Genomic DNA, 22,644 nt, shown 5'->3' with positions numbered 1-22,644 from the left:
TTTGAGAATACTACTCCCAAAATTAGCACACGTGAACATTAGAGAGGCAGATATAATCCATACAATTCTTTTTTCCAACGGGTCTCTTATTCCATAAAATATATATAGGTTAAACATTTCCATACAATCTTTTAATCTAAATTAAGATAACTATTCAAAACGAATTTATAACCGAATGAAGTGGTAGAATTATGAAAAATCATGGATTGACCACATTGTCTTCATAAATCTGACTTTGATACAGAGACTTCTCTATGTCTTTATATATCCGTTGTATTTCAGGTTCAAAGCAATGGGAACCATTTAAACAATGGCAGACAAACCACCGGTCTGCCAGACCCTGGGATGAACCATCCACCCTTGTGGGGTTCTCTCTGCTGTGAGAGGAGCCGCTGCTGTGGCAGGTTTACTCACAGGTCTGCAGGTTTGAAAGGTGAAGCCATCTTTAAAGCTTGGCAAACTTTGTTTTTGTTTAGAGAAAAGAAACTCCTTTTAGGGGAATTCAACTTCTTAAAAAAAACAAATGGACTTGACACACAAGGAGAATATTTCCTGCACATCAGGACCATTCTACCTTTTCTTTTGCCTATGTAACTTCATATTGCCACACAGTATAAGAACCAGAGTTGCTGCTTTGTATACATTATTCTGAGCGTAGAATTCATATCTAGGATCATATGGAACCTTGATGAATTCCTCACTGTAATTTGTTGTAGCATATTTCTCTAAACAAGCTCTTAATGAAATCTCCATAGAGCTACCTCGCTGAGTGTGCCCCCCACCCTACCCAGCAGATCAAAGGCCCCAGTGAACAGTAGGTCCATTCCAGAGAGATTACGATTTTCTTGCTGGTGGAAGGTGGGAGATTGGTATATCCATAGCTAAACACCAGCAACAGCATGTTAATTAAGTTAGCGGAGGTGCCCAGTTCTGACAGTGGGGAGATAGCACACTAGTGTATTTGCTGCTGGGCGCAACACGTTTTGGAGAAATGAAGCCAGACCTGCTTAGGCCAAGACAGGACCAGAAAAATGTTGTGCTCTGATTTTGGTGAGAATGCCATTTTGGAATTTTACCAGGGGTGATACAGGCAGTGGCGTGAATCATTGAGAGTTGGTAAGAGATCGGGGGATGATGTGGTAACACTAGATTGGTTAGGAATGAAAGAACTTTCCTTCTTCATTCAGAAAACCACATAAAGGCTGGATGAGCTGAGAACAAGCCTGAAATGGAATGAAGAAAGACCAGCACTGCCCTTGTTATGAGCGTTGAGGGTTCACTCACTCCCGGATTGTACTCCAGAACTCTTTGTACTCTTTCCACAGTGTACCGAGTAATGAGAGGACGGAAACTGGAAGTCGTGGAACGAGCTTAATGCTTCCCCCAATCCTGGTGGGGAGTGGGCTTGCTGTGGTGCCTGTGGAGTTTGGGAATGCAGGCATTCAGTATAGTCTCTCATGGAAGACTAGTAAGGCGCTGCTGAGGAACTGAATGGCCCAGGTCAAGAGATCATCAGGACTTGGTAGGACGGAAGGCCCAGAATCCTCCTGTAATCACATGAAAGAATCCGTGTTTCCAGAAGATGTGAAGGGCTATAAAAAAGGAATTTTGCCCTGACCCACCTGTGCCTGTAGTGGGTGGTGGTGACTGGAAGAAAAGTGTCCAAATGCTTCAAACCCTACTTCAGCTGGGGCCATGAAATCTCAAATTGAAGTTGCTACTGATGCATGCCATTTGCAGATGCCATGAAGCTGAGGTCATCGGCCGACACTGTAACATCCTAACAAAAAACACCCATGGTGAAGTTAATGCCCTGTGCAGTGGGGCTGGAGGAATATCAATAGTTTGATCATGTGCTGGTTTATTCTGCTCCCTTTCGGCATCAGTTCATAAGCATAGCCCTTTTGACTCGTGAAAAATAGGGTCAGTAAAAAGTGGGACCTGCCTATCTGATGGTCCAGTCTTCACCACGTAACCCTGACCCTCAGGGTCACCCTGTGACATTAGAACACTATTTTCCTGCCACCTTGGTCTTTTAATCCATGCATAAGAATAGCAGGCAGGTAGAAGAGAGGGACCAGCCTGCTCCCTCACTGAGCTAAGGAAAAAAAGGTCAGGTGGGAAGAAGTGCTAGCAGAACTGTGCAGAGAAGAAGCTTCTGACCATGTACCAAGGGTGGAGTGGCCACAGGGTCTTGTCCCAAGTGAAGTGTCTTATGGGAAGGCAGGTGCACCCAGATAATGTTGGAAGCCCATAAGAAAGCTGTCTTTGGATGCAGTTTTTTATAGGTAAACAAAGTAAAAGGAAACCACAGACACAACAGAGGGCAGTGGAACAGACTCTGTGATGGAAGGCTCCACAGTACAGAAAGCTCCCCACTGGTAATCTCTGACCCCAGTAACTGTTGTTTGCTCTGGCACCTAAAGAACAGAGTGTCGCACAAATTTGATTTGAAAGCTTACAGTAAAATTTTTACAGAAACATTGGATATCTCCCACAGTACCAAGTTGTCCCAGTCGATGAAGGACGAGTGGACTGGGCCGAGGATGTGGGGAATGTAAACTGAAGTATGCAAAAGATAGATATTTAGGTAGTGTTTGCATGTTATTTCTTGCAAAGGACAATCTTGCATAGAAAATTTAGGCTTTTCCAGGATCATCAGTACACATATGGTCACCACACAGGAAAAGTCCAGAACTGCTACCTAGTTATCATGGTTCACTTCATTCCTTGATGGACACGCACACCATGTAATACTCCCCTCAATCTTCTCTAATGCCACTAGAATCCCTCGTGGAGTGCCTGAAAGGTAATCCCTGTCACTAATCCTGGCCTATGTGTAATTAGTCCTCTTAGTCTATATCCTAGAGGCCTTGTTTCCACAAGTGTGTGTATGGGATCTAGATCCACCTAAAGATCTCGGAGTGTTATTGCTCTTGAGTTTGACAACACATTACTAACCACTTGCTTCATGTCTGTACACCGATAAACCAATGCAAACTTTGCCACAATATGTCAAAAATAGAACAAGCATTGGAAATGCAATAGGTCTCGCAATAACGCGAGTCTGAACTATTAGCATTGTAAATGATAATGCCCTTTATTTTTGCGTTCTGGTTTTTGGAACATAAATAAAAGGCTTTGTCATGTACAAGGCCTATAGCTTAAATTTGCGTTAAAACAAGACCTATTGCATTGCAATGGTGGTGGTGCTGCTGGGTTTTCTCTGAATCTGCACTCTGAATCTGCACTCTGAATCTGCACTCTGAATCTGCACTCTGAATCTGCACCCACAATCTGCACTCTGAATCTGCACTCTGAATCTGCACCCACAATCTGCACCCACAATCTGCACTCTGAATCTGCACCCACAATCTGCACCCACAATCTGCACTCCCAATCTGCACTCCCAATCTGCACCCCCAATCTGCACCCACAATCTGCACCCCCAATCTGCACCTACAATCTGCACCCCCAATCTGCACCCACAATCTGCACCCACAATCTGCACCCACAATCTGCACTCTGAATCTACACTCTGAATCTGCACTCTGAATCTGCACTCTGAATCTGCACTCTGAATCTGCACTCTGAATCTGCACCCACAATCTGCACCCACAATAATAATAATAATAATAAAACCATTTTTAAAGCGCCTGGTTACACCTATGACGGTGTGTCCCCGCGCTGAAATGCTACTACTCCCTGAAGAAGCTGAAACCAGGTCCAACTCAAATCCTAGAATGTACCACGATACCTAATTACTTGGGAAAAAGATACGTTTTTAAATGTTGTCTGAATCTTATTTCGGAGGGCTCCATCCGAAGATTCAAGGGGAGGCTATTCCAGTGTTTACTAGCCAAGAAGCGGAAGGAGCTACCTCCCATTCTGGTCTTGCGAACACGGGGGAGTTGGAATAACATCACTCCGGCAGATCTAAGGTTTCGAATGGGGCGATGGATAGTGAGGAGTCTTTGCAGATAGTTTGGGCCTTTTCCCTGGGCAATACGATGAACAATACATAGTGCCTTAAACTTGATGCGCTCCACAATAGGGAGCCAATGAAGTTTATGCAATGCCGTCTTACCAGATGCCCTGCGTGGAAGATTAAGTACCAGGCAGGCAGCGGCATTTTGGACACACTGTAATTGTTGAATGCCTTTTTTGCTCAGGCCCAGGAGAAGGGCATTGCCATAGTCTAGATGTGGCGTGACTAGGGCATGAATAAGTTTCTTCCTGGCACCAAAGGGGAGCAGGTCGAGAACTTTGCGGAGAGTTTTCAATATTCCAAAGCATTTTCCAGTGATTTTGCTAATCTGTTGCTTAAAGGAAAGCTCCGCATCAATCATAATTCCCAAATTTCTAACAACTTCTGCTGAGCCGGGGATAGGCCCTAATTGCGTCGGCCACCAGTCCTGCGACCAGGTGGAGGGGGACTTACCGACCACCAACAGCTCGGTTTTATCGCCATTTAGGCGAAGGCAATTGCTGTTCATCCACCCCGCCACAGCCCGCATACAGTTGGAAAAGTTGATGGCTTCCTCTGGCTGGTTGTTGGCAAGTTGAATTATTAATTGGGTATCGTCAGCGTATGTGACGATATCCACACCATAGGCTTCCACGATATGTGCCAAAGGCTCCATATAAATATTGAACAGCGTGGGGCTCAGACTTGAGCCTTGTGGAACCCCATGTCTCAACTTGCGAGGAGATGATTTATAGGGAGGGCAATGCACCTGAAAACTCCTGTTTTCCAAAAAAGATTTTATCCACTCCAGGGCTGGACCCTCTATTCCCATGTCGGAGAGGCGGGACAGCAGCGTTGAGTGCAGCACGGTGTCAAATGCTGCACTAAGGTCTAATAACACCAACGCTGCTGTCTGCCCTCCATCAACAAGTTGTCTCAAGCGTTCTGTGGAAAAGAGGGCCGCGGATTCGGTTGAATATCCTGCTCTGAACCCTGACTGAGTTGAGTGGAGACAAGAGTTCTCTTCAATAAATTTCATAAGTTGCTTGTTCACGACCTTCTCCACAACTTTCCCACAAAAGGGGAGAAGAGAGATAGGACGGAGGTTTTGCAGTTGGGAGATATGAATATTCGCTTTCTTTTTCAGGGGTATAACCTGTGCGGTTTTCCAAGCATCCAGCACATGGCACTCCTGAAAAGAGAGAGCGATAAGCTGTTCAATCTGCTCAATCATGCCATCAAAAGCTCCCATACAGCGATTAGGGGAGATTACATCAAGAGGGGATCCAGAGTGGATTCCTCTCATAATGGGAAGCAGATCTGACCTCTTAGGGACTGAGAAGCTTGTTATCTGGGGCTTGGTAGCGGAAACATTTCTCACTATTGAGTGATGATCATGTGTACTGTCTGTGAAAGTGGCATGTATTAAGTCTACTTTTTTCACAAAAAAGTCCGCAATCTCATCACATAACTCGTTAGAGTATGTGTCTCGAGCCTCGAGTCTGGTGGAGACCGTGAGCTCTTTATATATTGAAAAAAGTTCCTTAGTGGGGTTTTTTGCGGATTCAATGCGTTCTTTGAAATGCACACCTTTAGCTGCTCTTATAAGTTTATGGTAAATTTTTAATTCCTTTTTATATTTTAGCTTGTCCTCTGGATCATAATTTTTTCTCCAGCCCCGTTCAGTGTTTTTGCATTTGGCTTTAGCTTCTTTAAGTTCTTTGGAGAACCATGGAGCCGTTTGAGTCTTTCTGACAGGGGGTTTAAGTGTCCATGGTGCTACTGTGTCCAGAGCCCTGGACATCCATTTTTCATAGCCATCCCATGCCTTGAGCAGAGTGTCGTTGGGGGGAGGAGGTTCTCTACATAGGGCAGATTTAAACTTTTCCTCTGTAAAGTTCTTCCAGTCTCTGCGTTTCAAGGATCTAGAATTGGGCATATTAGAATTAGTCGCACTGCATTCCTGTAGAACATTTTCCACCTCAAAGGGAATGACAAAATGATCGGACCATGTAATTTGCAGCGGAGTGGTGACTTTAATACCCTCCCAGTTGGCAAAAACAGGGTCAAGAAGATGGCCCAGTTGGTGAGAAGGAGATATAGATTGCAGTGTTAGTGATAATGATTTCAAAGCATCTACCACGGCCTGTGCCTCCCTACATTTGAGATCTTCAAAATGAAAATTGAGGTCTCCCAGAATAAGAAATTTCTTATGTCGGAGCGCATGTTGCGTTATTATTTCTGTCAGCTGAGTGGCAAATTGTGAGGACTTACCAGGGGGCCTATACACCAGAAGTCCATTGATATTACTTTTGGGACTAGTTTTTATCGCAAAAAACCCACCCTCACTGTTAGGCAGTGTAGCCTTGTCAAAGGTACAGTGTAGGTCGCTCTTGTGAATTATAGCCAATCCTCCTCCCTTCTGCTTTTCTCTATCAATTCTAAGCAGGCTATATCCTACCGGGACCGCCTCCAAGGTTTCTGGAGTTGAGGCTGTATCAAGCCACGTTTCTGTTAAAAAGAGTACATCGAGATCACCATCTAACACAAGATCATGTATCTCTAATCTGTGTTTTTTGAGGGATCTTCAATTAACTAATGTCATTTTCAAAATCGTCCCTTTTAACTCACCATTCTTTCCCCCCCTAATAGTGAAATGGCAGGTCGCACAGTACAACGTGGGAGAGTCTACTGACATAGTATGGCGGCAACTCTCTTTAACATTGGGGCGTATGGCAAGCATATCCTTGGTAGAGTACCTAATATGTGTCGTACTGTTTATGGCATTCTGGGTGAAATGGGCAGGGGTTCTGGCCCTGTGCCCCAGTCTGCCGCGGACGGGCACAGACGGGCTTGCCTTTGGCGCGCCTTTGGCGCGCCACCGGCGCGCCCGCTGCGCGGACGGGAAGACGTCATCCTTATATCCAGTCGGAGGAGGTGAGGAGCGTCCTAACAACTGGACCGCTACCCTCTTCCTTCCTTCCTCCCCAAGATGGCGACCTTTCTAACCTGCCGGCGTCAGCCCCAAAATCGGCTGCACCGGTCAGGCAATGTCCTCGAGGGGCCTCGGAGCAACGCTAGTCTTGCCACGAGGAATTAATCTTTGTCAGCAGGTAAAAACGAGCTATTTAAAATATTTTACAAGGATTTAAAATATTTCTGCAAACAATTCTATTCTGTTCAGTAAATGTCAGAAATGAAAGGGATAGCAAGGAGAGCCCCCGGCTTTTCGCCTCAGGGGTGAGTAATAGTAAATCTGTGGTTTGGCGGGAGGGCGAGATTTAAATACCTTTTCACTCGGGGAGCGTCCAACAACTGGACCGCTACCCTCTTCCTTCCTTCCTCCCCAAGATGGCGACCTTTCTAACCTGCCGGCGTCAGCCCCAAAATCGGCTGCACCGGTCAGGCAATGTCCTCGAGGGGCCTCGGAGCAACGCTAGTCTTGCCACGAGGAATTAATCTTTGTCAGCAGGTAAAAACGAGCTATTTAAAATATTTTACAAGGATTTAAAATATTTCTGCAAACAATTCTATTCTGTTCAGTAAATGTCAGAAATGAAAGGGATAGCCAGGAGAGCCCCCGGCTTTTCGCCTCAGGGGTGAGTAATAGTAAATCAGTCTGCACCCACAATCTGCACCCACAATCTGCACCCACAATCTGCACCCTGAATCTGCACCCTGAATCGGCACCCTGAATCTGCACCCTGAATCTACACCCTGAATCTGCACTCTGAATCTGCACTCTGAATCTGCACTCTGAATCTGCACCCACAATGTGCACCCACAATCTGCACCCACAATCTGCACCCACAATCTGCACCCACAATCTGCACCCACAATCTGCACTCTGAATCTGCACTCTGAATCTGCACCCACAATCTGCACCCACAATCTGCACCCACAATGTGTGAGTGGCGTTGCGTGTGTGAGTGGCGTTGCGTGGATGAGTGGGGTTGCGTGGATGAGTGGGGTTGCGTGTGTGAGTGGCGTTGCGTGTGTGAGTGGCGTTGCGTGTGTGATTGGCGTTGCGTGTGTGAGTGGCGTTGCGTGTGTGAGTGGCGTTGCGTGTGTGAGTGGCGTTGGGTGTGTGAGTGGCATTGGGTGTGTGAGTGGCATTGCGTGTGTGAGTGGCGTTGCGTGTGTGAGTGGCGTTGCGTGTGTGAGTGGCGTTGCGTGTGTGAGTGGCGTTGCGTGTGTGAGTTGTGTTGCGTGTGTGAGTGGCGTTGCGTGTGTGAGTGGCGTTGCGTGTGTGAGTGGCGTTGCGTGGGTGAGTGGTGTTGCGTGTGTGAGTGGTGTTGCTTGGGTGAGTGGCGTTGCGTGGATGAGTGGCGTTGCGTGGATGAGTGGGGTTGCGTGGATGAGTGGGGTTGCGTGGATGAGTTGCGTTGCGTGTGTGAGTGGTGTTGCTTGGGTGAGTGGCATTGCGTGGGTGAGTGTGGTGTTGCGTGGATGATAGTGGGCTTGCGTGGGTGTGAGTGGCGTTGCGTGTCTGTAAGTGTTGCTGTGTGGGTGAAAGTGGCACAGAGCCTTTGATGTGGCCTGGCGCAGGAGAAATGCTGCTGCTGCTAATTAAATACAAGAGTGGCCGGGAAGCGGCCGGGAAACACAAGTACGGCCGGCCACATAATTAGGGGAGGAGAAGCCGCACAGCACACGCTGGGAGAAGCCCTTTGATGTGCTGTGCGGCCGCGATGCGCGCTCTGTGCTGGGGGAGGGCAATTAGCCTGAACTCGCGGCAAGATCAAACGAAGGGTGGGAGGGACATTGAGGAACAGATGGCCATGAAAGTGTATGGGCCAAAAGCGCATGCCTGTGGCCACGTGCACTCGAAGAAAACGCCACGAAAAAAAGCGGTGGTTTCACAATCAGTTCGAGCACTTGAATTCTCGCCATTTCCCATTCCTTCGGAATGGTAAAGGCGAGACCTAAAAAGGAATACTAGACAGGGAACATCCTTAAGACTTACCATTTAATTGTCAATTCTGGACAAACCCCCTATCCACCACTGACACATAAGCTGTCTGTTTGATCTTCGATTTTCATCTGACCTCTACACAATAAATCACCTAATGCACCTGAACTGATAGACTTATGAAGCGTCCCCCTGTTACTGATGCACCAACACCAGGATTAGCACTATCTAAACAGGCATGCCTGCAAGTCCTTGAGTAAACTCCAAAACGTTCTGAACCAAGAAGTCTCCACCATCCTCATTTAATATGCATGGTCTCGTATTTGTTCATCAAGATATAATGCAGGTCAAGATACTGTGCTCTCGGATTGTGTAAAGATTTGCCAACAAAGAGAGATGAAATTGAGAAAAACGTTGCCCTACACCAAGGTCCATGCAATTTCCTCACTTCAGCGAGATGTCTCACCCAAGGAGAGCCACATGCCAACCTACAAGGAATTGGTCCTGGCTATGAAGGGCAGTGGGAAATAGCCACGCACTAAACATTTCCCACTTGCCAGATGTCCCACCTCTTAAAAAGTAACATCGCACGACTGAGAAGTTTAACTGCACACCCACTATTCCCTTCTCACATGATGTCCTGTCCTAGGGAATACGACTTCCCCATCCCACCGGTGAGGAATTGATTGTGAGCATTGCTGAACAGCTGCAGGGCTTTGGTGCCAGCCAATACGTCTTTGTTGCACAAGGAACAACTCCCACTGTTTAAACATCAGCAGCCTCATGCTTTGTAAAGATGACAACGTCTTAAAAAAAGTTATGCAACTTTGCACACTAGAAGTTTCATAGGCTTGACTACCTCAGGGAAAACTCCTCCCCCTACCTAACAATGTAATACACTCGTCATTTCTAAAATACAGGCTCAAATGTCGCTGTTGTTCGGATCTTTTTGTGTTCTTATACATAAAACAATATGATTCCATAAAACGCTTTGATTGGCTCGTTCTATTGTTGGCTCACAAGTGTTTGCTAATTTTCTGGAAGTACGTAATGGAGGAGAATCATACCACTTACCTATTGTTTTTATGTATTTTCTCTTTTGCGCTCTGCTGTGGTGGTGGCCCTGCTAGATCGGTGAAAGATCGCAAACTGAGATCGTCTCTGAAGAAAACAAGGGTCTAATGTGGACTCTACTCAAGCAGCTTCGTCCAGGCATGGATCTGTCCCGAGTGGTTCTTCCCACTTTCATCCTGGAGCCAAGGTCCTTTCTCAACAAGTTGTCTGATTACTATTACCACGCTGACCTCCTTTCCCAGTAAGTAACTCTCCAGGGAAATGACCCTGTATTGTTGCCAGGCCTCTATGCCTATTACGCATGTCTCTGTATGCGTTGTTTGTGTTCTCGGACAGCAGCAACTTGGTTTAGCAGTTGAAGTCTGTACTTTTTCTTGGGTGGGGCTAGTGACCGAAAGACAAAGTGACCGAAAGACAAAGTGACCGAAATGTGACCTACAAAGCTCAGCAAAAGTACTTTGGCCCTCTAGCGTACTGTCGAAGAGGATCTAATAATTGATGGAATGGAATGCTAGCCAGAGGAATCTCAAGAGGCTAACAGTTGTTAACTGACTTCCATGCATCATTGTGCCATTGACTCCCTGTGTAATATTGTGCAGTTGGTTTTCTAGGAGATTAAAGATAATCATTTTTTGTTTACCTGCACTTCATTTATCGTTTCTATCGATTCCGACTTCACCGAAGCTGATTTTGATATTGGTATTTTCAGTGGTGTAGTGTACATCATTTCCCACTGTGTCAGCTGAGAGGGCATTGCAAGTCTTTAGCCTGTGATGAGGAAGGGAAACACATTTCATCCATGTATTTTAGGTTAGGGCACTAGACAGGCGCTGTGACACTGTTCCCAATTCAGATATGTTTACCGCTCTTAAACCCTTGATACATTAATAGTAATGCATGTAAAAATAGAAAGGACGTATCGGGTGGTGAAAAATATGCACATCCATTAGGGAACATGAAAAATTCCATTGCAGCAGATCTATGAACGCACTTAGACCTGTCAATTCATACAGTGCCAGCGTGTGCCATGCAATATCTGCTCCTCAGGATGTTTTTCAGGTCTGGCCTTTGCCATACTGTTTTTTTTTAACAATTCATAGCTACAAAATACACAAGTATATACATACATCAAGAGACTTTCACTTAGCAGCGTACCTCATGGAACAGTGGGTCAACCACCCACTTTAGCCTTAGGGTTGTCTCATAGTGAATGATAGCATTTTAACTTTGCACATGTGAATATTCACCTGCTAAATAATACACTTCAGTGGCAATGCTAGTGAGTTAATGACTCATTTCATTTAGTTTAATTAGTTTGGTTTACTACTTTTAGGTCTTGTCTAGGCAACACATGTACTGTCTCTTCAAGACCTTTTGTTTTCTTACAGTGGGCTTAGAGCTCTCCCTTTGCTTATCATTGGCTGGCTTCTTTGTCACTCTTATTTGCTTGCTTCTTATTGAGCAGCTGACATTGACTTCCTTCCTCTTCCTTTGTTTGTTCCTCTCCTGGAGCATTAACACATTTCCTGTGTCATTCAACTGCTGGTTTTTTTAGGCACTACTTTTTTCTTTGTGTTTAAGCACTGTTCCAGAGTCTGTGTTTTTCTGCTGTCTTTCATCGTGTACTTCTCCACCCTCTGTCAGCTGCCCCTAAACCTGCCTTCTGCCGTTTCCCTTCTGGTTGCTCCCAGCTCCTCCCTCCTCTACTTACCGCTAACCTCGGTTGTCCATCTGCCTACACCTGTTCTTTCCCTACTACCCTCCGTTATCCATCTGCTGCCATCACGCTCTCCCTCTCACTCTACGTTGGTCTGCTTGCCCCCAGCAGCTCCCTCCAACCCTCCGTTGTCCATGTGCTCGTTCTCAGCCCCTCTCTTCATTCCTCCGTTGTCCATCTGCTTCTGCTTGCTCCCAGTGCCTCCCTCCCTGCTCTATCCATGTTGCCCCCTCACATCATGTTGCCCCCCTTGTACCCCTATAAAAAAAAACACAAGGACGTGGTCAACGATAGCCACATCACTTTTTTCACCACACCCTTTTTTGTCAACATTGCTCCCACCATATGCCCTCTCCCCTTCTCGCTAACTATTTAAAACAAGCATTTGCAATGCAATAGGTCTTGCATTCACGCAAGTTTGAGCTATTGGCATTGTAAATGACTATGCCTTTTATTTATATTTTGGGTTTTAAAACATAAATAAAAGGCATTGTCATTTACAATACTAATAGCTTAAACTCACAAATGCAAGACCTATTGCATTGCAATAAAGTGCCTTCTCGACCGAATGTTAGATTGTAAATATCAGAGGAAGAGACTGGCCTGCGACATCTTCAAAGCAGTGATAAATAGTGCAGTGAAGATGTGTAAGTATTGTAAATAACACAGACACAAAGTATGAAGTGAGAGTTACTTATGATCTGAGCTATAAACACTAAAATAGTGCTCCAACACCTTTCACTCTGTGATTACACTGTCGTGGCTCAGGAGGAAGAGCGGGAGGGGGGCTCTTTCCTGCACTCTCCGTGATTTGAGTGTGCAGTGTGGCATTGTGTAATGTCATTGCTATCCTTGGCCTAATAAAAAACACTCCAGCTGTAGTAGGGCCCTGGCTTCACCTCCTGGTGCAGGGCGGGCTGTGCTTTATGGCAGGTGTGGAGGGAGGGATAGTCTCGGCTGCAGCTCCGGCCTCCTACAGTGCCCCTGCTATTACTAGTGAGCGAGAGGCACTGTAGTGGTGGTATTGGTTTTGGTGGTGGTGTTGGTATTGGTGGTGGTGGTGGTATTGGTGGTGGTGGTATTGGTGGTAATATTGGTGGTGGTGGCATTCATGGTATTGGTGGTGGTGGTATTAGTAGTGGAGGTGGTATTGGTGGTGGTGGTATTAGTGGCAGTATTGGTATTGGTGGTGGTGGTGGTGGTATTGGAATTGGTATTGGCGGTGGTATTGGTGGGACTGGTATTGGTGATGGTTGTATTGGTATTGGTGGTGGGGTGGTGTTATTGGTGATATTGGTGGTGGTATTGGTGATATTGGTGGTGGTTTTGGTGGTGGTGGTAGTATTGAGGGTGGTGGTATTGGTGGTGGTGGCATTGGTGGTGGTGGTATTGGTGGTGGGGGTATTGGTGGTGGTGGTATTAGTGGTGGTGGTATTGGTTTTGGTGGTGGTTGTATTGGTGTTGGTATTGGTGGTATTGGTAGTGGTGGTGGTATTGGTGGTGGTGGGGACATTGGTGGTGGTAATGGTATTGGTGGTGTTATTGGCATTGGTGGTGGTAGTATTGGTATTAGTGGTGGTATTTGTATTGGTATTGGTGGTGGTAGTGTTGGTATTTGTGGTGGTATTGGTATCGGTGGTGGTGGTATTGGTGGTGGTGGTATTGGTGGTGGTGGTGGTGGTGGTATTGGTGGAGGTATTAGTTGTATTGGTGGGGGTATTGGTGGTGGTGGTGGTATTAGTGGTGGTGATATTGGTGGTGGTGATATTGGTGGTGGTGGTGTTGGTGGTGGTGATGTTGGTGGTGGTATTGGTGGTGGTATTGATGGTGGTATTGGCGGTATTGGTGGTGATATTGATGGTATTGCTATTGGTGGTATTGGTGGTGGTGGTATTGGCAGTGGTAGTATTGGCGGTGGTGTTATTGGCGGTGGTGGTGGTATTGGTGGAATTAGTGGTGGTGTTGGTGGTGGTATTTGTGTGGTATTGGTGGTGGTGGTGGTATTGGAGGTGGTTGTATTGTTGGTGGTGGTATTGGTGGTGGTAGTGGTTGTATTGGTGGTGGTGATGGTATTGGGGTGGTGGTATTGGTGGTGGTGGTATTGTGGTGGTGGTATTGGTATTGGTGGTATTGGTGGTATTGGTGGTGGTGGTATTGGTGTTGGTGGTAGTATTGGTAGTGGTGGTATTGGTGGTGGTGGTGGTATTGATGGTGGTGGCATTATTGGTGGTGGTATTAGTGGGGTATTGGTGGTGGTAGTGTTGGTATTTGTGGTGGTATTGGTATTGGTGGTGGTGGTATTGGTGGTGGTGGCGGTGGTATTAGTTGTATTGGTGGTGATATTGGTGGTGGTGGTGGTATTAGTGGTGGTGATATTGATGGTGTTGGTGGTGGTGATATTGATGGTTGTGGTGGTGGTGTTGGTGGTGGTATTGGTGATATTGGTGGTGGTGGTATTGGTGGTATTGGTGGTGGTATTGGTGGTATTGCTATTGGTGGTATTGGTGTTGGTGGTATTGGCAGTGGTAGTATTGGTGGTGGTGTTATTGGTGGTGGTGGTGGTATTGGTAGTGGTAGTGGTGGAATTGGTGGTGGTGTTGGTGGGGGTATTTGTGGTGGTATTGGTGGTGGTGGTATTGGAGGTGGTTGTATTAGTGGTGGTATTGGTGGTGGTAGTGGTTGTATTGGTGGTGGTGATGGTATTGGGGTGGTGGTATTGGTGGCGGTGGTGGTATTGTGGTGGTGGTATTGGTGGGAGTGGTATTGGTGGTGGTGGTGGTAGTATTGGTAGTGGTGGTATTGGTGGTGGTGGTATTGATGGTGGTGGCATTATTGGTGGTGGTATTAGTGGGGGTATTTGTGGTATTGGTGGTGGTGGTATTGGTGGTGGTGGTATTGGTGGTGGTGGTGGTATTGGTGGTGGTGGTGGTGGTATTGGTGGCGGTATTAGTTGTATTGGTGGTGGTATTGGTGGCGGTGTTGGTGGTGGTGGCATTCGTGGTGGTGGTGATATTGGTGGTGGTGGTGGTGTTGGTGGTGGTGATATTGGTGGTTGTGGTGGTGGTATTGGTATTGGTGATATTGGTGGTGGTGGTATTGGTGGTATTGCTATTGGTGGTATTGGTGGTGGTGGTGGTATTGGCAGTGGTAGTATTGGCGGTGGTGTTATTGGTGGTGGTGGTAGTATTGGTAGTGGTGGAATTGGTGGTGGTGTTGGTGGTGGTATTTGTGTGGTATTGGTGGTGGTGGTGGTATTGAAGGTGGTTGTATTGTTGGTGGTGGTAGTGGTTGTATTGGTGGTGGTGATGGTATTGGGGTGGTGGTATTGGTGGCGGTGGTGGTATTGTGGTGGTGGTATTGGTATTGGTGGTGGTATTGGTGGTGGTGGTATTGGTGGTGGTGGTAGTATTGGTAGTGGTGGTATTGGTGGTGGTGGTGGTATTGATGGTTGTGGCAATATTGGTGGTTGTATTAGTGGGGTATTGGTGGTGGTAGTGTTGGTATTTGTGGTGGTATTGGTATTGGTGGTGGTGGTATTGGTGGTGGTGGTGGTATTGGTGGTGGTGGTGGTATTGGTGGCGGTATTAGTTGTATTGGTGGTGGTATTGGTGGTGGTGCTGGTGGTTGTGGTGGTATTGGCGGTATTGGTATTGCTATTGGTGGTGGTGTTATTGGCGGTGGTGGTGGTATTGGTAGTGGTGGAATTGGTGGTGGTGTTGGTGGTGGTATTTGTGTGGTATTGGTGGTGGTGGTGGTATTGGAGGTGGTTGTATTGTTGGTGGTGGTATTGGTGGTGGTAGTGGTTGTATTGGTGGTGGTGATGGTATTGGGGTGGTGGTATTGGTGGTGGTAGTATTGTGGTGGTGGTATTGGTATTGGTGGTATTGGTGGTATTGGTGGTGGTGGTATTGGTGTTGGTGGTAGTATTGGTAGTGGTGGTATTGGTGGTGGTGGTGGTATTGATGGTGGTGGCATTATTGGTGGTGGTATTAGTGGGGTATTGGTGGTGGTAGTGTTGGTATTTGTGGTGGTATTGGTATTGGTGGTGGTGGTATTGGTGGTGGTGGCGGTGGTATTAGTTGTATTGGTGGTGATATTGGTGGTGGTGGTGTTGGTGGTGGTGATATTGATGGTTGTGGTGGTGGTGTTGGTGGTGGTATTGGTGATATTGGTGGTGGTGGTATTGGTGGTATTGGTGGTGGTATTGGTGGTATTGCTATTGGTGGTATTGGTGTTGGTGGTATTGGCAGTGGTAGTATTGGTGGTGGTGTTATTGGTGGTGGTGGTGGTATTGGTAGTGGTAGTGGTGGAATTGGTGGTGGTGTTGGTGGGGGTATTTGTGGTGGTATTGGTGGTGGTGGTATTGGAGGTGGTTGTATTAGTGGTGGTATTGGTGGTGGTAGTGGTTGTATTGGTGGTGGTGATGGTATTGGGGTGGTGGTATTGGTGGCGGTGGTGGTATTGTGGTGGTGGTATTGGTGGGAGTGGTATTGGTGGTGGTGGTGGTAGTATTGGTAGTGGTGGTATTGGTGGTGGTGGTATTGATGGTGGTGGCATTATTGGTGGTGGTATTAGTGGGGGTATTTGTGGTATTGGTGGTGGTGGTATTGGTGGTGGTGGTATTGGTGGTGGTGGTGGTATTGGTGGTGGTGGTGGTGGTATTGGTGGCGGTATTAGTTGTATTGGTGGTGGTATTGGTGGCGGTGTTGGTGGTGGTGGCATTCGTGGTGGTGGTGATATTGGTGGTGGTGGTGGTGTTGGTGGTGGTGATATTGGTGGTTGTGGTGGTGGTATTGGTATTGGTGATATTGGTGGTGGTGGTATTGGTGGTATTGCTATTGGTGGTGGTGGTGGTATTGGCAGTGGTAGTATTGGCGGTGGTGTTATTGGTGGTGGTGGTAGTATTGGTAGTGGTGGAATTGGTGGTGGTGTTGGTGGTGGTATTTGTGTGGTATTGGTGGTGGTGGTGATATTGATGGTGGTGGTGTTGGTGGTGGTGATATTGATGGTTGTGGTGGTGGTGTTGGTGGTGGTATTGGTGATATTGGTGGTGGTGGTATTGGTGGTATTGGTGGTGGTATTGGTGGTATTGCTATTGGTGGTATTGGTGTTGGTGGTATTGGCAGTGGTAGTATTGGTGGTGGTGTTATTGGTGGTGGTGGTGGTATTGGTAGTGGTAGTGGTGGAATTGGTGGTGGTGTTGGTGGGGGTATTTGTGGTGGTATTGGTGGTGGTGGTATTGGAGGTGGTTGTATTAGTGGTGGTATTGGTGGTGGTAGTGGTTGTATTGGTGGTGGTGATGGTATTGGGGTGGTGGTATTGGTGGCGGTGGTGGTATTGTGGTGGTGGTATTGGTGGGAGTGGTATTGCTGGTGGTGGTGGTAGTATTGGTAGTGGTGGTATTGGTGGTGGTGGTATTGATGGTGGTGGCATTATTGGTGGTGGTATTAGTGGGGGTATTTGTGGTATTGGTGGTGGTGGTATTGGTGGTGGTGGTATTGGTGGTGGTGGTGGTATTGGTGGTGGTGGTGGTGGTATTGGTGGCGGTATTAGTTGTATTGGTGGTGGTATTGGTGGCGGTGTTGGTGGTGGTGGCATTCGTGGTGGTGGTGATATTGGTGGTGGTGGTGGTGTTGGTGGTGGTGATATTGGTGGTTGTGGTGGTGGTATTGGTATTGGTGATATTGGTGGTGGTGGTATTGGTGGTATTGCTATTGGTGGTGGTGGTGGTATTGGCAGTGGTAGTATTGGCGGTGGTGTTATTGGTGGTGGTGGTAGTATTGGTAGTGGTGGAATTGGTGGTGGTGTTGGTGGTGGTATTTGTGTGGTATTGGTGGTGGTGGTGGTATTGAAGGTGGTTGTATTGTTGGTGGTGGTAGTGGTTGTATTGGTGGTGGTGATGGTATTGGGGTGGTGGTATTGGTGGCGGTGGTGGTATTGTGGTGGTGGTATTGGTATTGGTGGTGGTATTGGTGGTGGTGGTATTGGTGGTGGTGGTAGTATTGGTAGTGGTGGTATTGGTGGTGGTGGTGGTATTGATGGTTGAGGCAATATTGGTGGTTGTATTAGTGGGGTATTGGTGGTGGTAGTGTTGGTATTTGTGGTGGTATTGGTATTGGTGGTGGTGGTATTGGTGGTGGTGGTGGTATTGGTGGTGGTGGTATTGGTGGCGGTATTAGTTGTATTGGTGGTGGTATTGGTGGTGGTGCTGGTGGTTGTGGTGGTATTGGCGGTATTGGTATTGCTATTGGTGGTATTGGTGGTGGTGGTATTGGCAGCGGTAGTATTGGCGGTGGTGTTATTGGTGGTAGTGGTGATATTGGTATTGGTAGTGGTGGAATTGGTGGTGGCGTTGGTGGTGGTATTTGTGGTGGTATTGGTTGTGGTGGTACTGGAGGTGGTTGTATTGGTGCTGGTGGTATTGGTGGTGGTGGTTGTATTGGTAGTGGTGATGGTATTGGGGTGGTGGTATTGGTGGCGGTGGTGGTATTGTGGTTGTGGTATTGTGGTGGTGGTATTGGTGGTGGTGGTGGTATTGGTGTTGGTGGTAGTATTGGTAGTGGTGGTATTGGTGGTGGTGGTGGTGGTGGTGGTATTGATGGTGGTGGCATTATTGGTGGTGGTATTAGTGGGGGTAATGTTGGTAGTGGTAGTATTGGTGGTGGTGGTGGTATTGGTGGTGGTAGAGGTCCTGGTATTGGTGGTGGTGGTGTTAAATAAAACAGACTTTTGAAAACAACTCGCAGGTGGCTTTGGTGCAGATGACACAGATGTGCTGTTGTCAGCTTCAGCCCATTAGCACGCTAATCATTTCTGAATCCATTTTACTTGTGGGATTGAAACACCCATGAGATAATGCCGGGTTAAAGTGTATGAAAGCGGGCGCCCGTGTTACTGGAGCGGCCATGCTGCTTAAAAAAACATAAGCAGTTTCAGCTGAAGCAGTGCATTTCTGGCCTGCAGTAAGAGAAACTCAATAAAGTAAATAGTGCTTACAGACTAAGTAACAGGTCCCGTGTAACAACCAAAGTAAAGGGGCCAGTAGCCATGGGAGATTGCAAATGAAGACAAGGCTGTACTAAGGAGAGACTAACAAGCCTATTAACGAATCCAAAGGCAGCATTTACGAAAGACAATGACACAAGCCAATGAAAAATATGGGCAGAGAGGGTGGGGGGGGGCGGGTTCTCTCCCATACTGTACTACAGCAGTCTCCACTGCGTAGAGCGAGCAGCGCATGTGCGCTGTCGCTAGGCTCGACCTAAAAAGTGCTATGACACAGCCAGCACTGGCCATGTCAAAGTATTTTTTATTTATTTTTCTTGAAGCAATGCTGCATACCTGGCATACTGCTAACTTGGCTAGTTATTGGCTGTGCCAGTGCTAAAGTGGGGGAGAGGGGTTGGCCTAACGGCTAAGGCGCTCGACCTCGGACCTGGGGATCTGGGTTCGAGTCTCGGTAACGACACCAAAAACCCCCTGTGATTCTGGGCAAATCACTTAATCTCCCCGTGCCTAAAATGAAAGTGTTACAGTAAAGGGGGTGGTGATGGACAGAGTATTCCGAATTAATGCAGAACACTCCTACCCAGTCAAGAGATCAGGGCTTGATCCATCACCGTTTTTTAGCTCACTGCACCATCCCAGTTCAGAACCTGGCTATATGCAAATTAGTCTGTCCCTGGCCCAGTGCATCATGGGAACAGGGCAGACCAAACTACCAAGCCAATTCTTTCACTGGAAAGGAAACAAGCTTCCGGGGACCGGTTTCTGGCATTACAGCCGTCTTCGGCCCGGCTTGCTTGAATCCTGATGGTGCAGTGAGCAAGGGACTCGCATCCGAGTATACCCTTCCACGCTTATGGTGGCCAAAACGATACAGTAAAGGGGGTGGTGATGGACAGAGTATTCCGAATTAATGCAGAACACTCCTACCCAGTCAAGAGATCAGGGCTTGATCCATCACCGTTTTTTAGCTCACTGCACCATCCCAGTTCAGAACCTGGCTATATGCAAATTAGTCTGTCCCTGGCCCAGTGCATCATGGGAACAGGGCAGACCAAACTACCAAGCCAATTCTTTCACTGGAAAGGAAACAAGCTTCCGGGGACCGGTTTCTGGCATTACAGCCGTCTTCGGCCCGGCTTGCTTGAATCCTGATGGTGCAGTGAGCAAGGGACTCGCATCCGAGTATACCCTTCCACGCTTATGGTGGCCAAAACGATACAGTAAAGGGGGTGGTGATGGACAGAGTATTCCGAATTAATGCAGAACACTCCTACCCAGTCAAGAGATCAGGGCTTGATCCATCACCGTTTTTTAGCTCACTGCACCATCCCAGTTCAGAACCTGGCTATATGCAAATTAGTCTGTCCCTGGCCCAGTGCATCATGGGAACAGGGCAGACCAAACTACCAAGCCAATTCTTTCACTGGAAAGGAAACAAGCTTCCGGGGACCGGTTTCTGGCATTACAGCCGTCTTCGGCCCGGCTTGCTTGAATCCTGATGGTGCAGTGAGCAAGGGACTCGCATCCGAGTATACCCTTCCACGCTTATGGTGGCCAAAACGATACAGTAAAGGGGGTGGTGATGGACAGAGTATTCCGAATTAATGCAGAACACTCCTACCCAGTCAAGAGATCAGGGCTTGATCCATCACCGTTTTTTAGCTCACTGCACCATCCCAGTTCAGAACCTGGCTATATGCAAATTAGTCTGTCCCTGGCCCAGTGCATCATGGGAACAGGGCAGACCAAACTACCAAGCCAATTCTTTCACTGGAAAGGAAACAAGCTTCCGGGGACCGGTTTCTGGCATTACAGCCGTCTTCGGCCCGGCTTGCTTGAATCCTGATGGTGCAGTGAGCAAGGGACTCGCATCCGAGTATACCCTTCCACGCTTATGGTGGCCAAAACGATACAGTAAAGGGGGTGGTGATGGACAGAGTATTCCGAATTAATGCAGAACACTCCTACCCAGTCAAGAGATCAGGGCTTGATCCATCACCGTTTTTTAGCTCACTGCACCATCCCAGTTCAGAACCTGGCTATATGCAAATTAGTCTGTCCCTGGCCCAGTGCATCATGGGAACAGGGCAGACCAAACTACCAAGCCAATTCTTTCACTGGAAAGGAAACAAGCTTCCGGGGACCGGTTTCTGGCATTACAGCCGTCTTCGGCCCGGCTTGCTTGAATCCTGATGGTGCAGTGAGCAAGGGACTCGCATCCGAGTATACCCTTCCACGCTTATGGTGGCCAAAACGATACAGTAAAGGGGGTGGTGATGGACAGAGTATTCCGAATTAAAGCAGAACACTCCTACCCAGTCAAGAGATCAGGGCTTGATCCATCACCGTTTTTGAGCTCACTGCACCATCCCAGTTCAGAACCTGGCTATATGCAAATTAGTCTGTCCCTGGCCCAGTGCATCATGGGAACAGGGCAGACCAAACTACCAAGCCAATTCTTTCACTGGAAAGGAAACAAGCTTCCGGGGACCGGTTTCTGGCATTACAGCCGTCTTCGGCCCGGCTTGCTTGAATCCTGATGGTGCAGTGAGCAAGGGACTCGCATCCGAGTATACCCTTCCACGCTTATGGTGGCCAAAACGATACAGTAAAGGGGGTGGTGATGGACAGAGTATTCCGAATTAATGCAGAACACTCCTACCCAGTCAAGAGATCAGGGCTTGATCCATCACCGTTTTTTAGCTCACTGCATCATCCCAGTTCAGAACCTGGCTATATGCAAATTAGTCTGTCCCTGGCCCAGTGCATCATGGGAACAGGGCAGACCAAACTACCAAGCCAATTCTTTCACTGGAAAGGAAACAAGCTTCCGGGGACCGGTTTCTGGCATTACAGCCGTCTTCGGCCCGGCTTGCTTGAATCCTGATGGTGCAGTGAGCAAGGGACTCGCATCCGAGTATACCCTTCCACGCTTATGGTGGCCAAAACGATACAGTAAAGGGGGTGGTGATGGACAGAGTATTCCGAATTAATGCAGAACACTCCTACCCAGTCAAGAGATCAGGGCTTGATCCATCACCGTTTTTTAGCTCACTGCACCATCCCAGTTCAGAACCTGGCTATATGCAAATTAGTCTGTCCCTGGCCCAGTGCATCATGGGAACAGGGCAGACCAAACTACCAAGCCAATTCTTTCACTGGAAAGGAAACAAGCTTCCGGGGACCGGTTTCTGGCATTACAGCCGTCTTCGGCCCGGCTTGCTTGAATCCTGATGGTGCAGTGAGCAAGGGACTCGCATCCGAGTATACCCTTCCACGCTTATGGTGGCCAAAACGATACAGTAAAGGGGGTGGTGATGGACAGAGTATTCCGAATTAATGCAGAACACTCCTACCCAGTCAAGAGATCAGGGCTTGATCCATCACCGTTTTTTAGCTCACTGCACCATCCCAGTTCAGAACCTGGCTATATGCAAATTAGTCTGTCCCTGGCCCAGTGCATCATGGGAACAGGGCAGACCAAACTACCAAGCCAATTCTTTCACTGGAAAGGAAACAAGCTTCCGGGGACCGGTTTCTGGCATTACAGCCGTCTTCGGCCCGGCTTGCTTGAATCCTGATGGTGCAGTGAGCAAGGGACTCGCATCCGAGTATACCCTTCCACGCTTATGGTGGCCAAAACGATACAGTAAAGGGGGTGGTGATGGACAGAGTATTCCGAATTAATGCAGAACACTCCTACCCAGTCAAGAGATCAGGGCTTGATCCATCACCGTTTTTTAGCTCACTGCACCATCCCAGTTCAGAACCTGGCTATATGCAAATTAGTCTGTCCCTGGCCCAGTGCATCATGGGAACAGGGCAGACCAAACTACCAAGCCAATTCTTTCACTGGAAAGGAAACAAGCTTCCGGGGACCGGTTTCTGGCATTACAGCCGTCTTCGGCCCGGCTTGCTTGAATCCTGATGGTGCAGTGAGCAAGGGACTCGCATCCGAGTATACCC

At 47.7% G+C, this 22,644-nt stretch overlaps 1 protein-coding gene across 2 annotated transcripts in view; it reads left to right on the top strand.

Moving 5' to 3' along the window:
- Positions 1-22,644, top strand: part of OSBPL5 (oxysterol binding protein like 5) — a 970,364-nt gene that overhangs the window by 710,382 nt on the left and 237,338 nt on the right. For both annotated transcript variants that reach the window (XM_078682923.1, XM_078682922.1), the window contains one exon: positions 10,010-10,194. In XM_078682923.1, the coding sequence (XP_078539049.1) occupies positions 10,010-10,194 (185 nt within the window). The remainder of the gene's footprint in view (positions 1-10,009; positions 10,195-22,644) is intronic.

The sequence above is a fragment of the Lissotriton helveticus genome, chromosome 3_1 (genome assembly GCF_964261635.1).
Source record: "Lissotriton helveticus chromosome 3_1, aLisHel1.1, whole genome shotgun sequence".
Lineage (NCBI taxonomy): Eukaryota > Metazoa > Chordata > Amphibia > Caudata > Salamandridae > Lissotriton > Lissotriton helveticus.
Note: the sequence above shows the minus strand (reverse complement) of the source record. Positions and strands in the feature narration are given on the sequence as shown.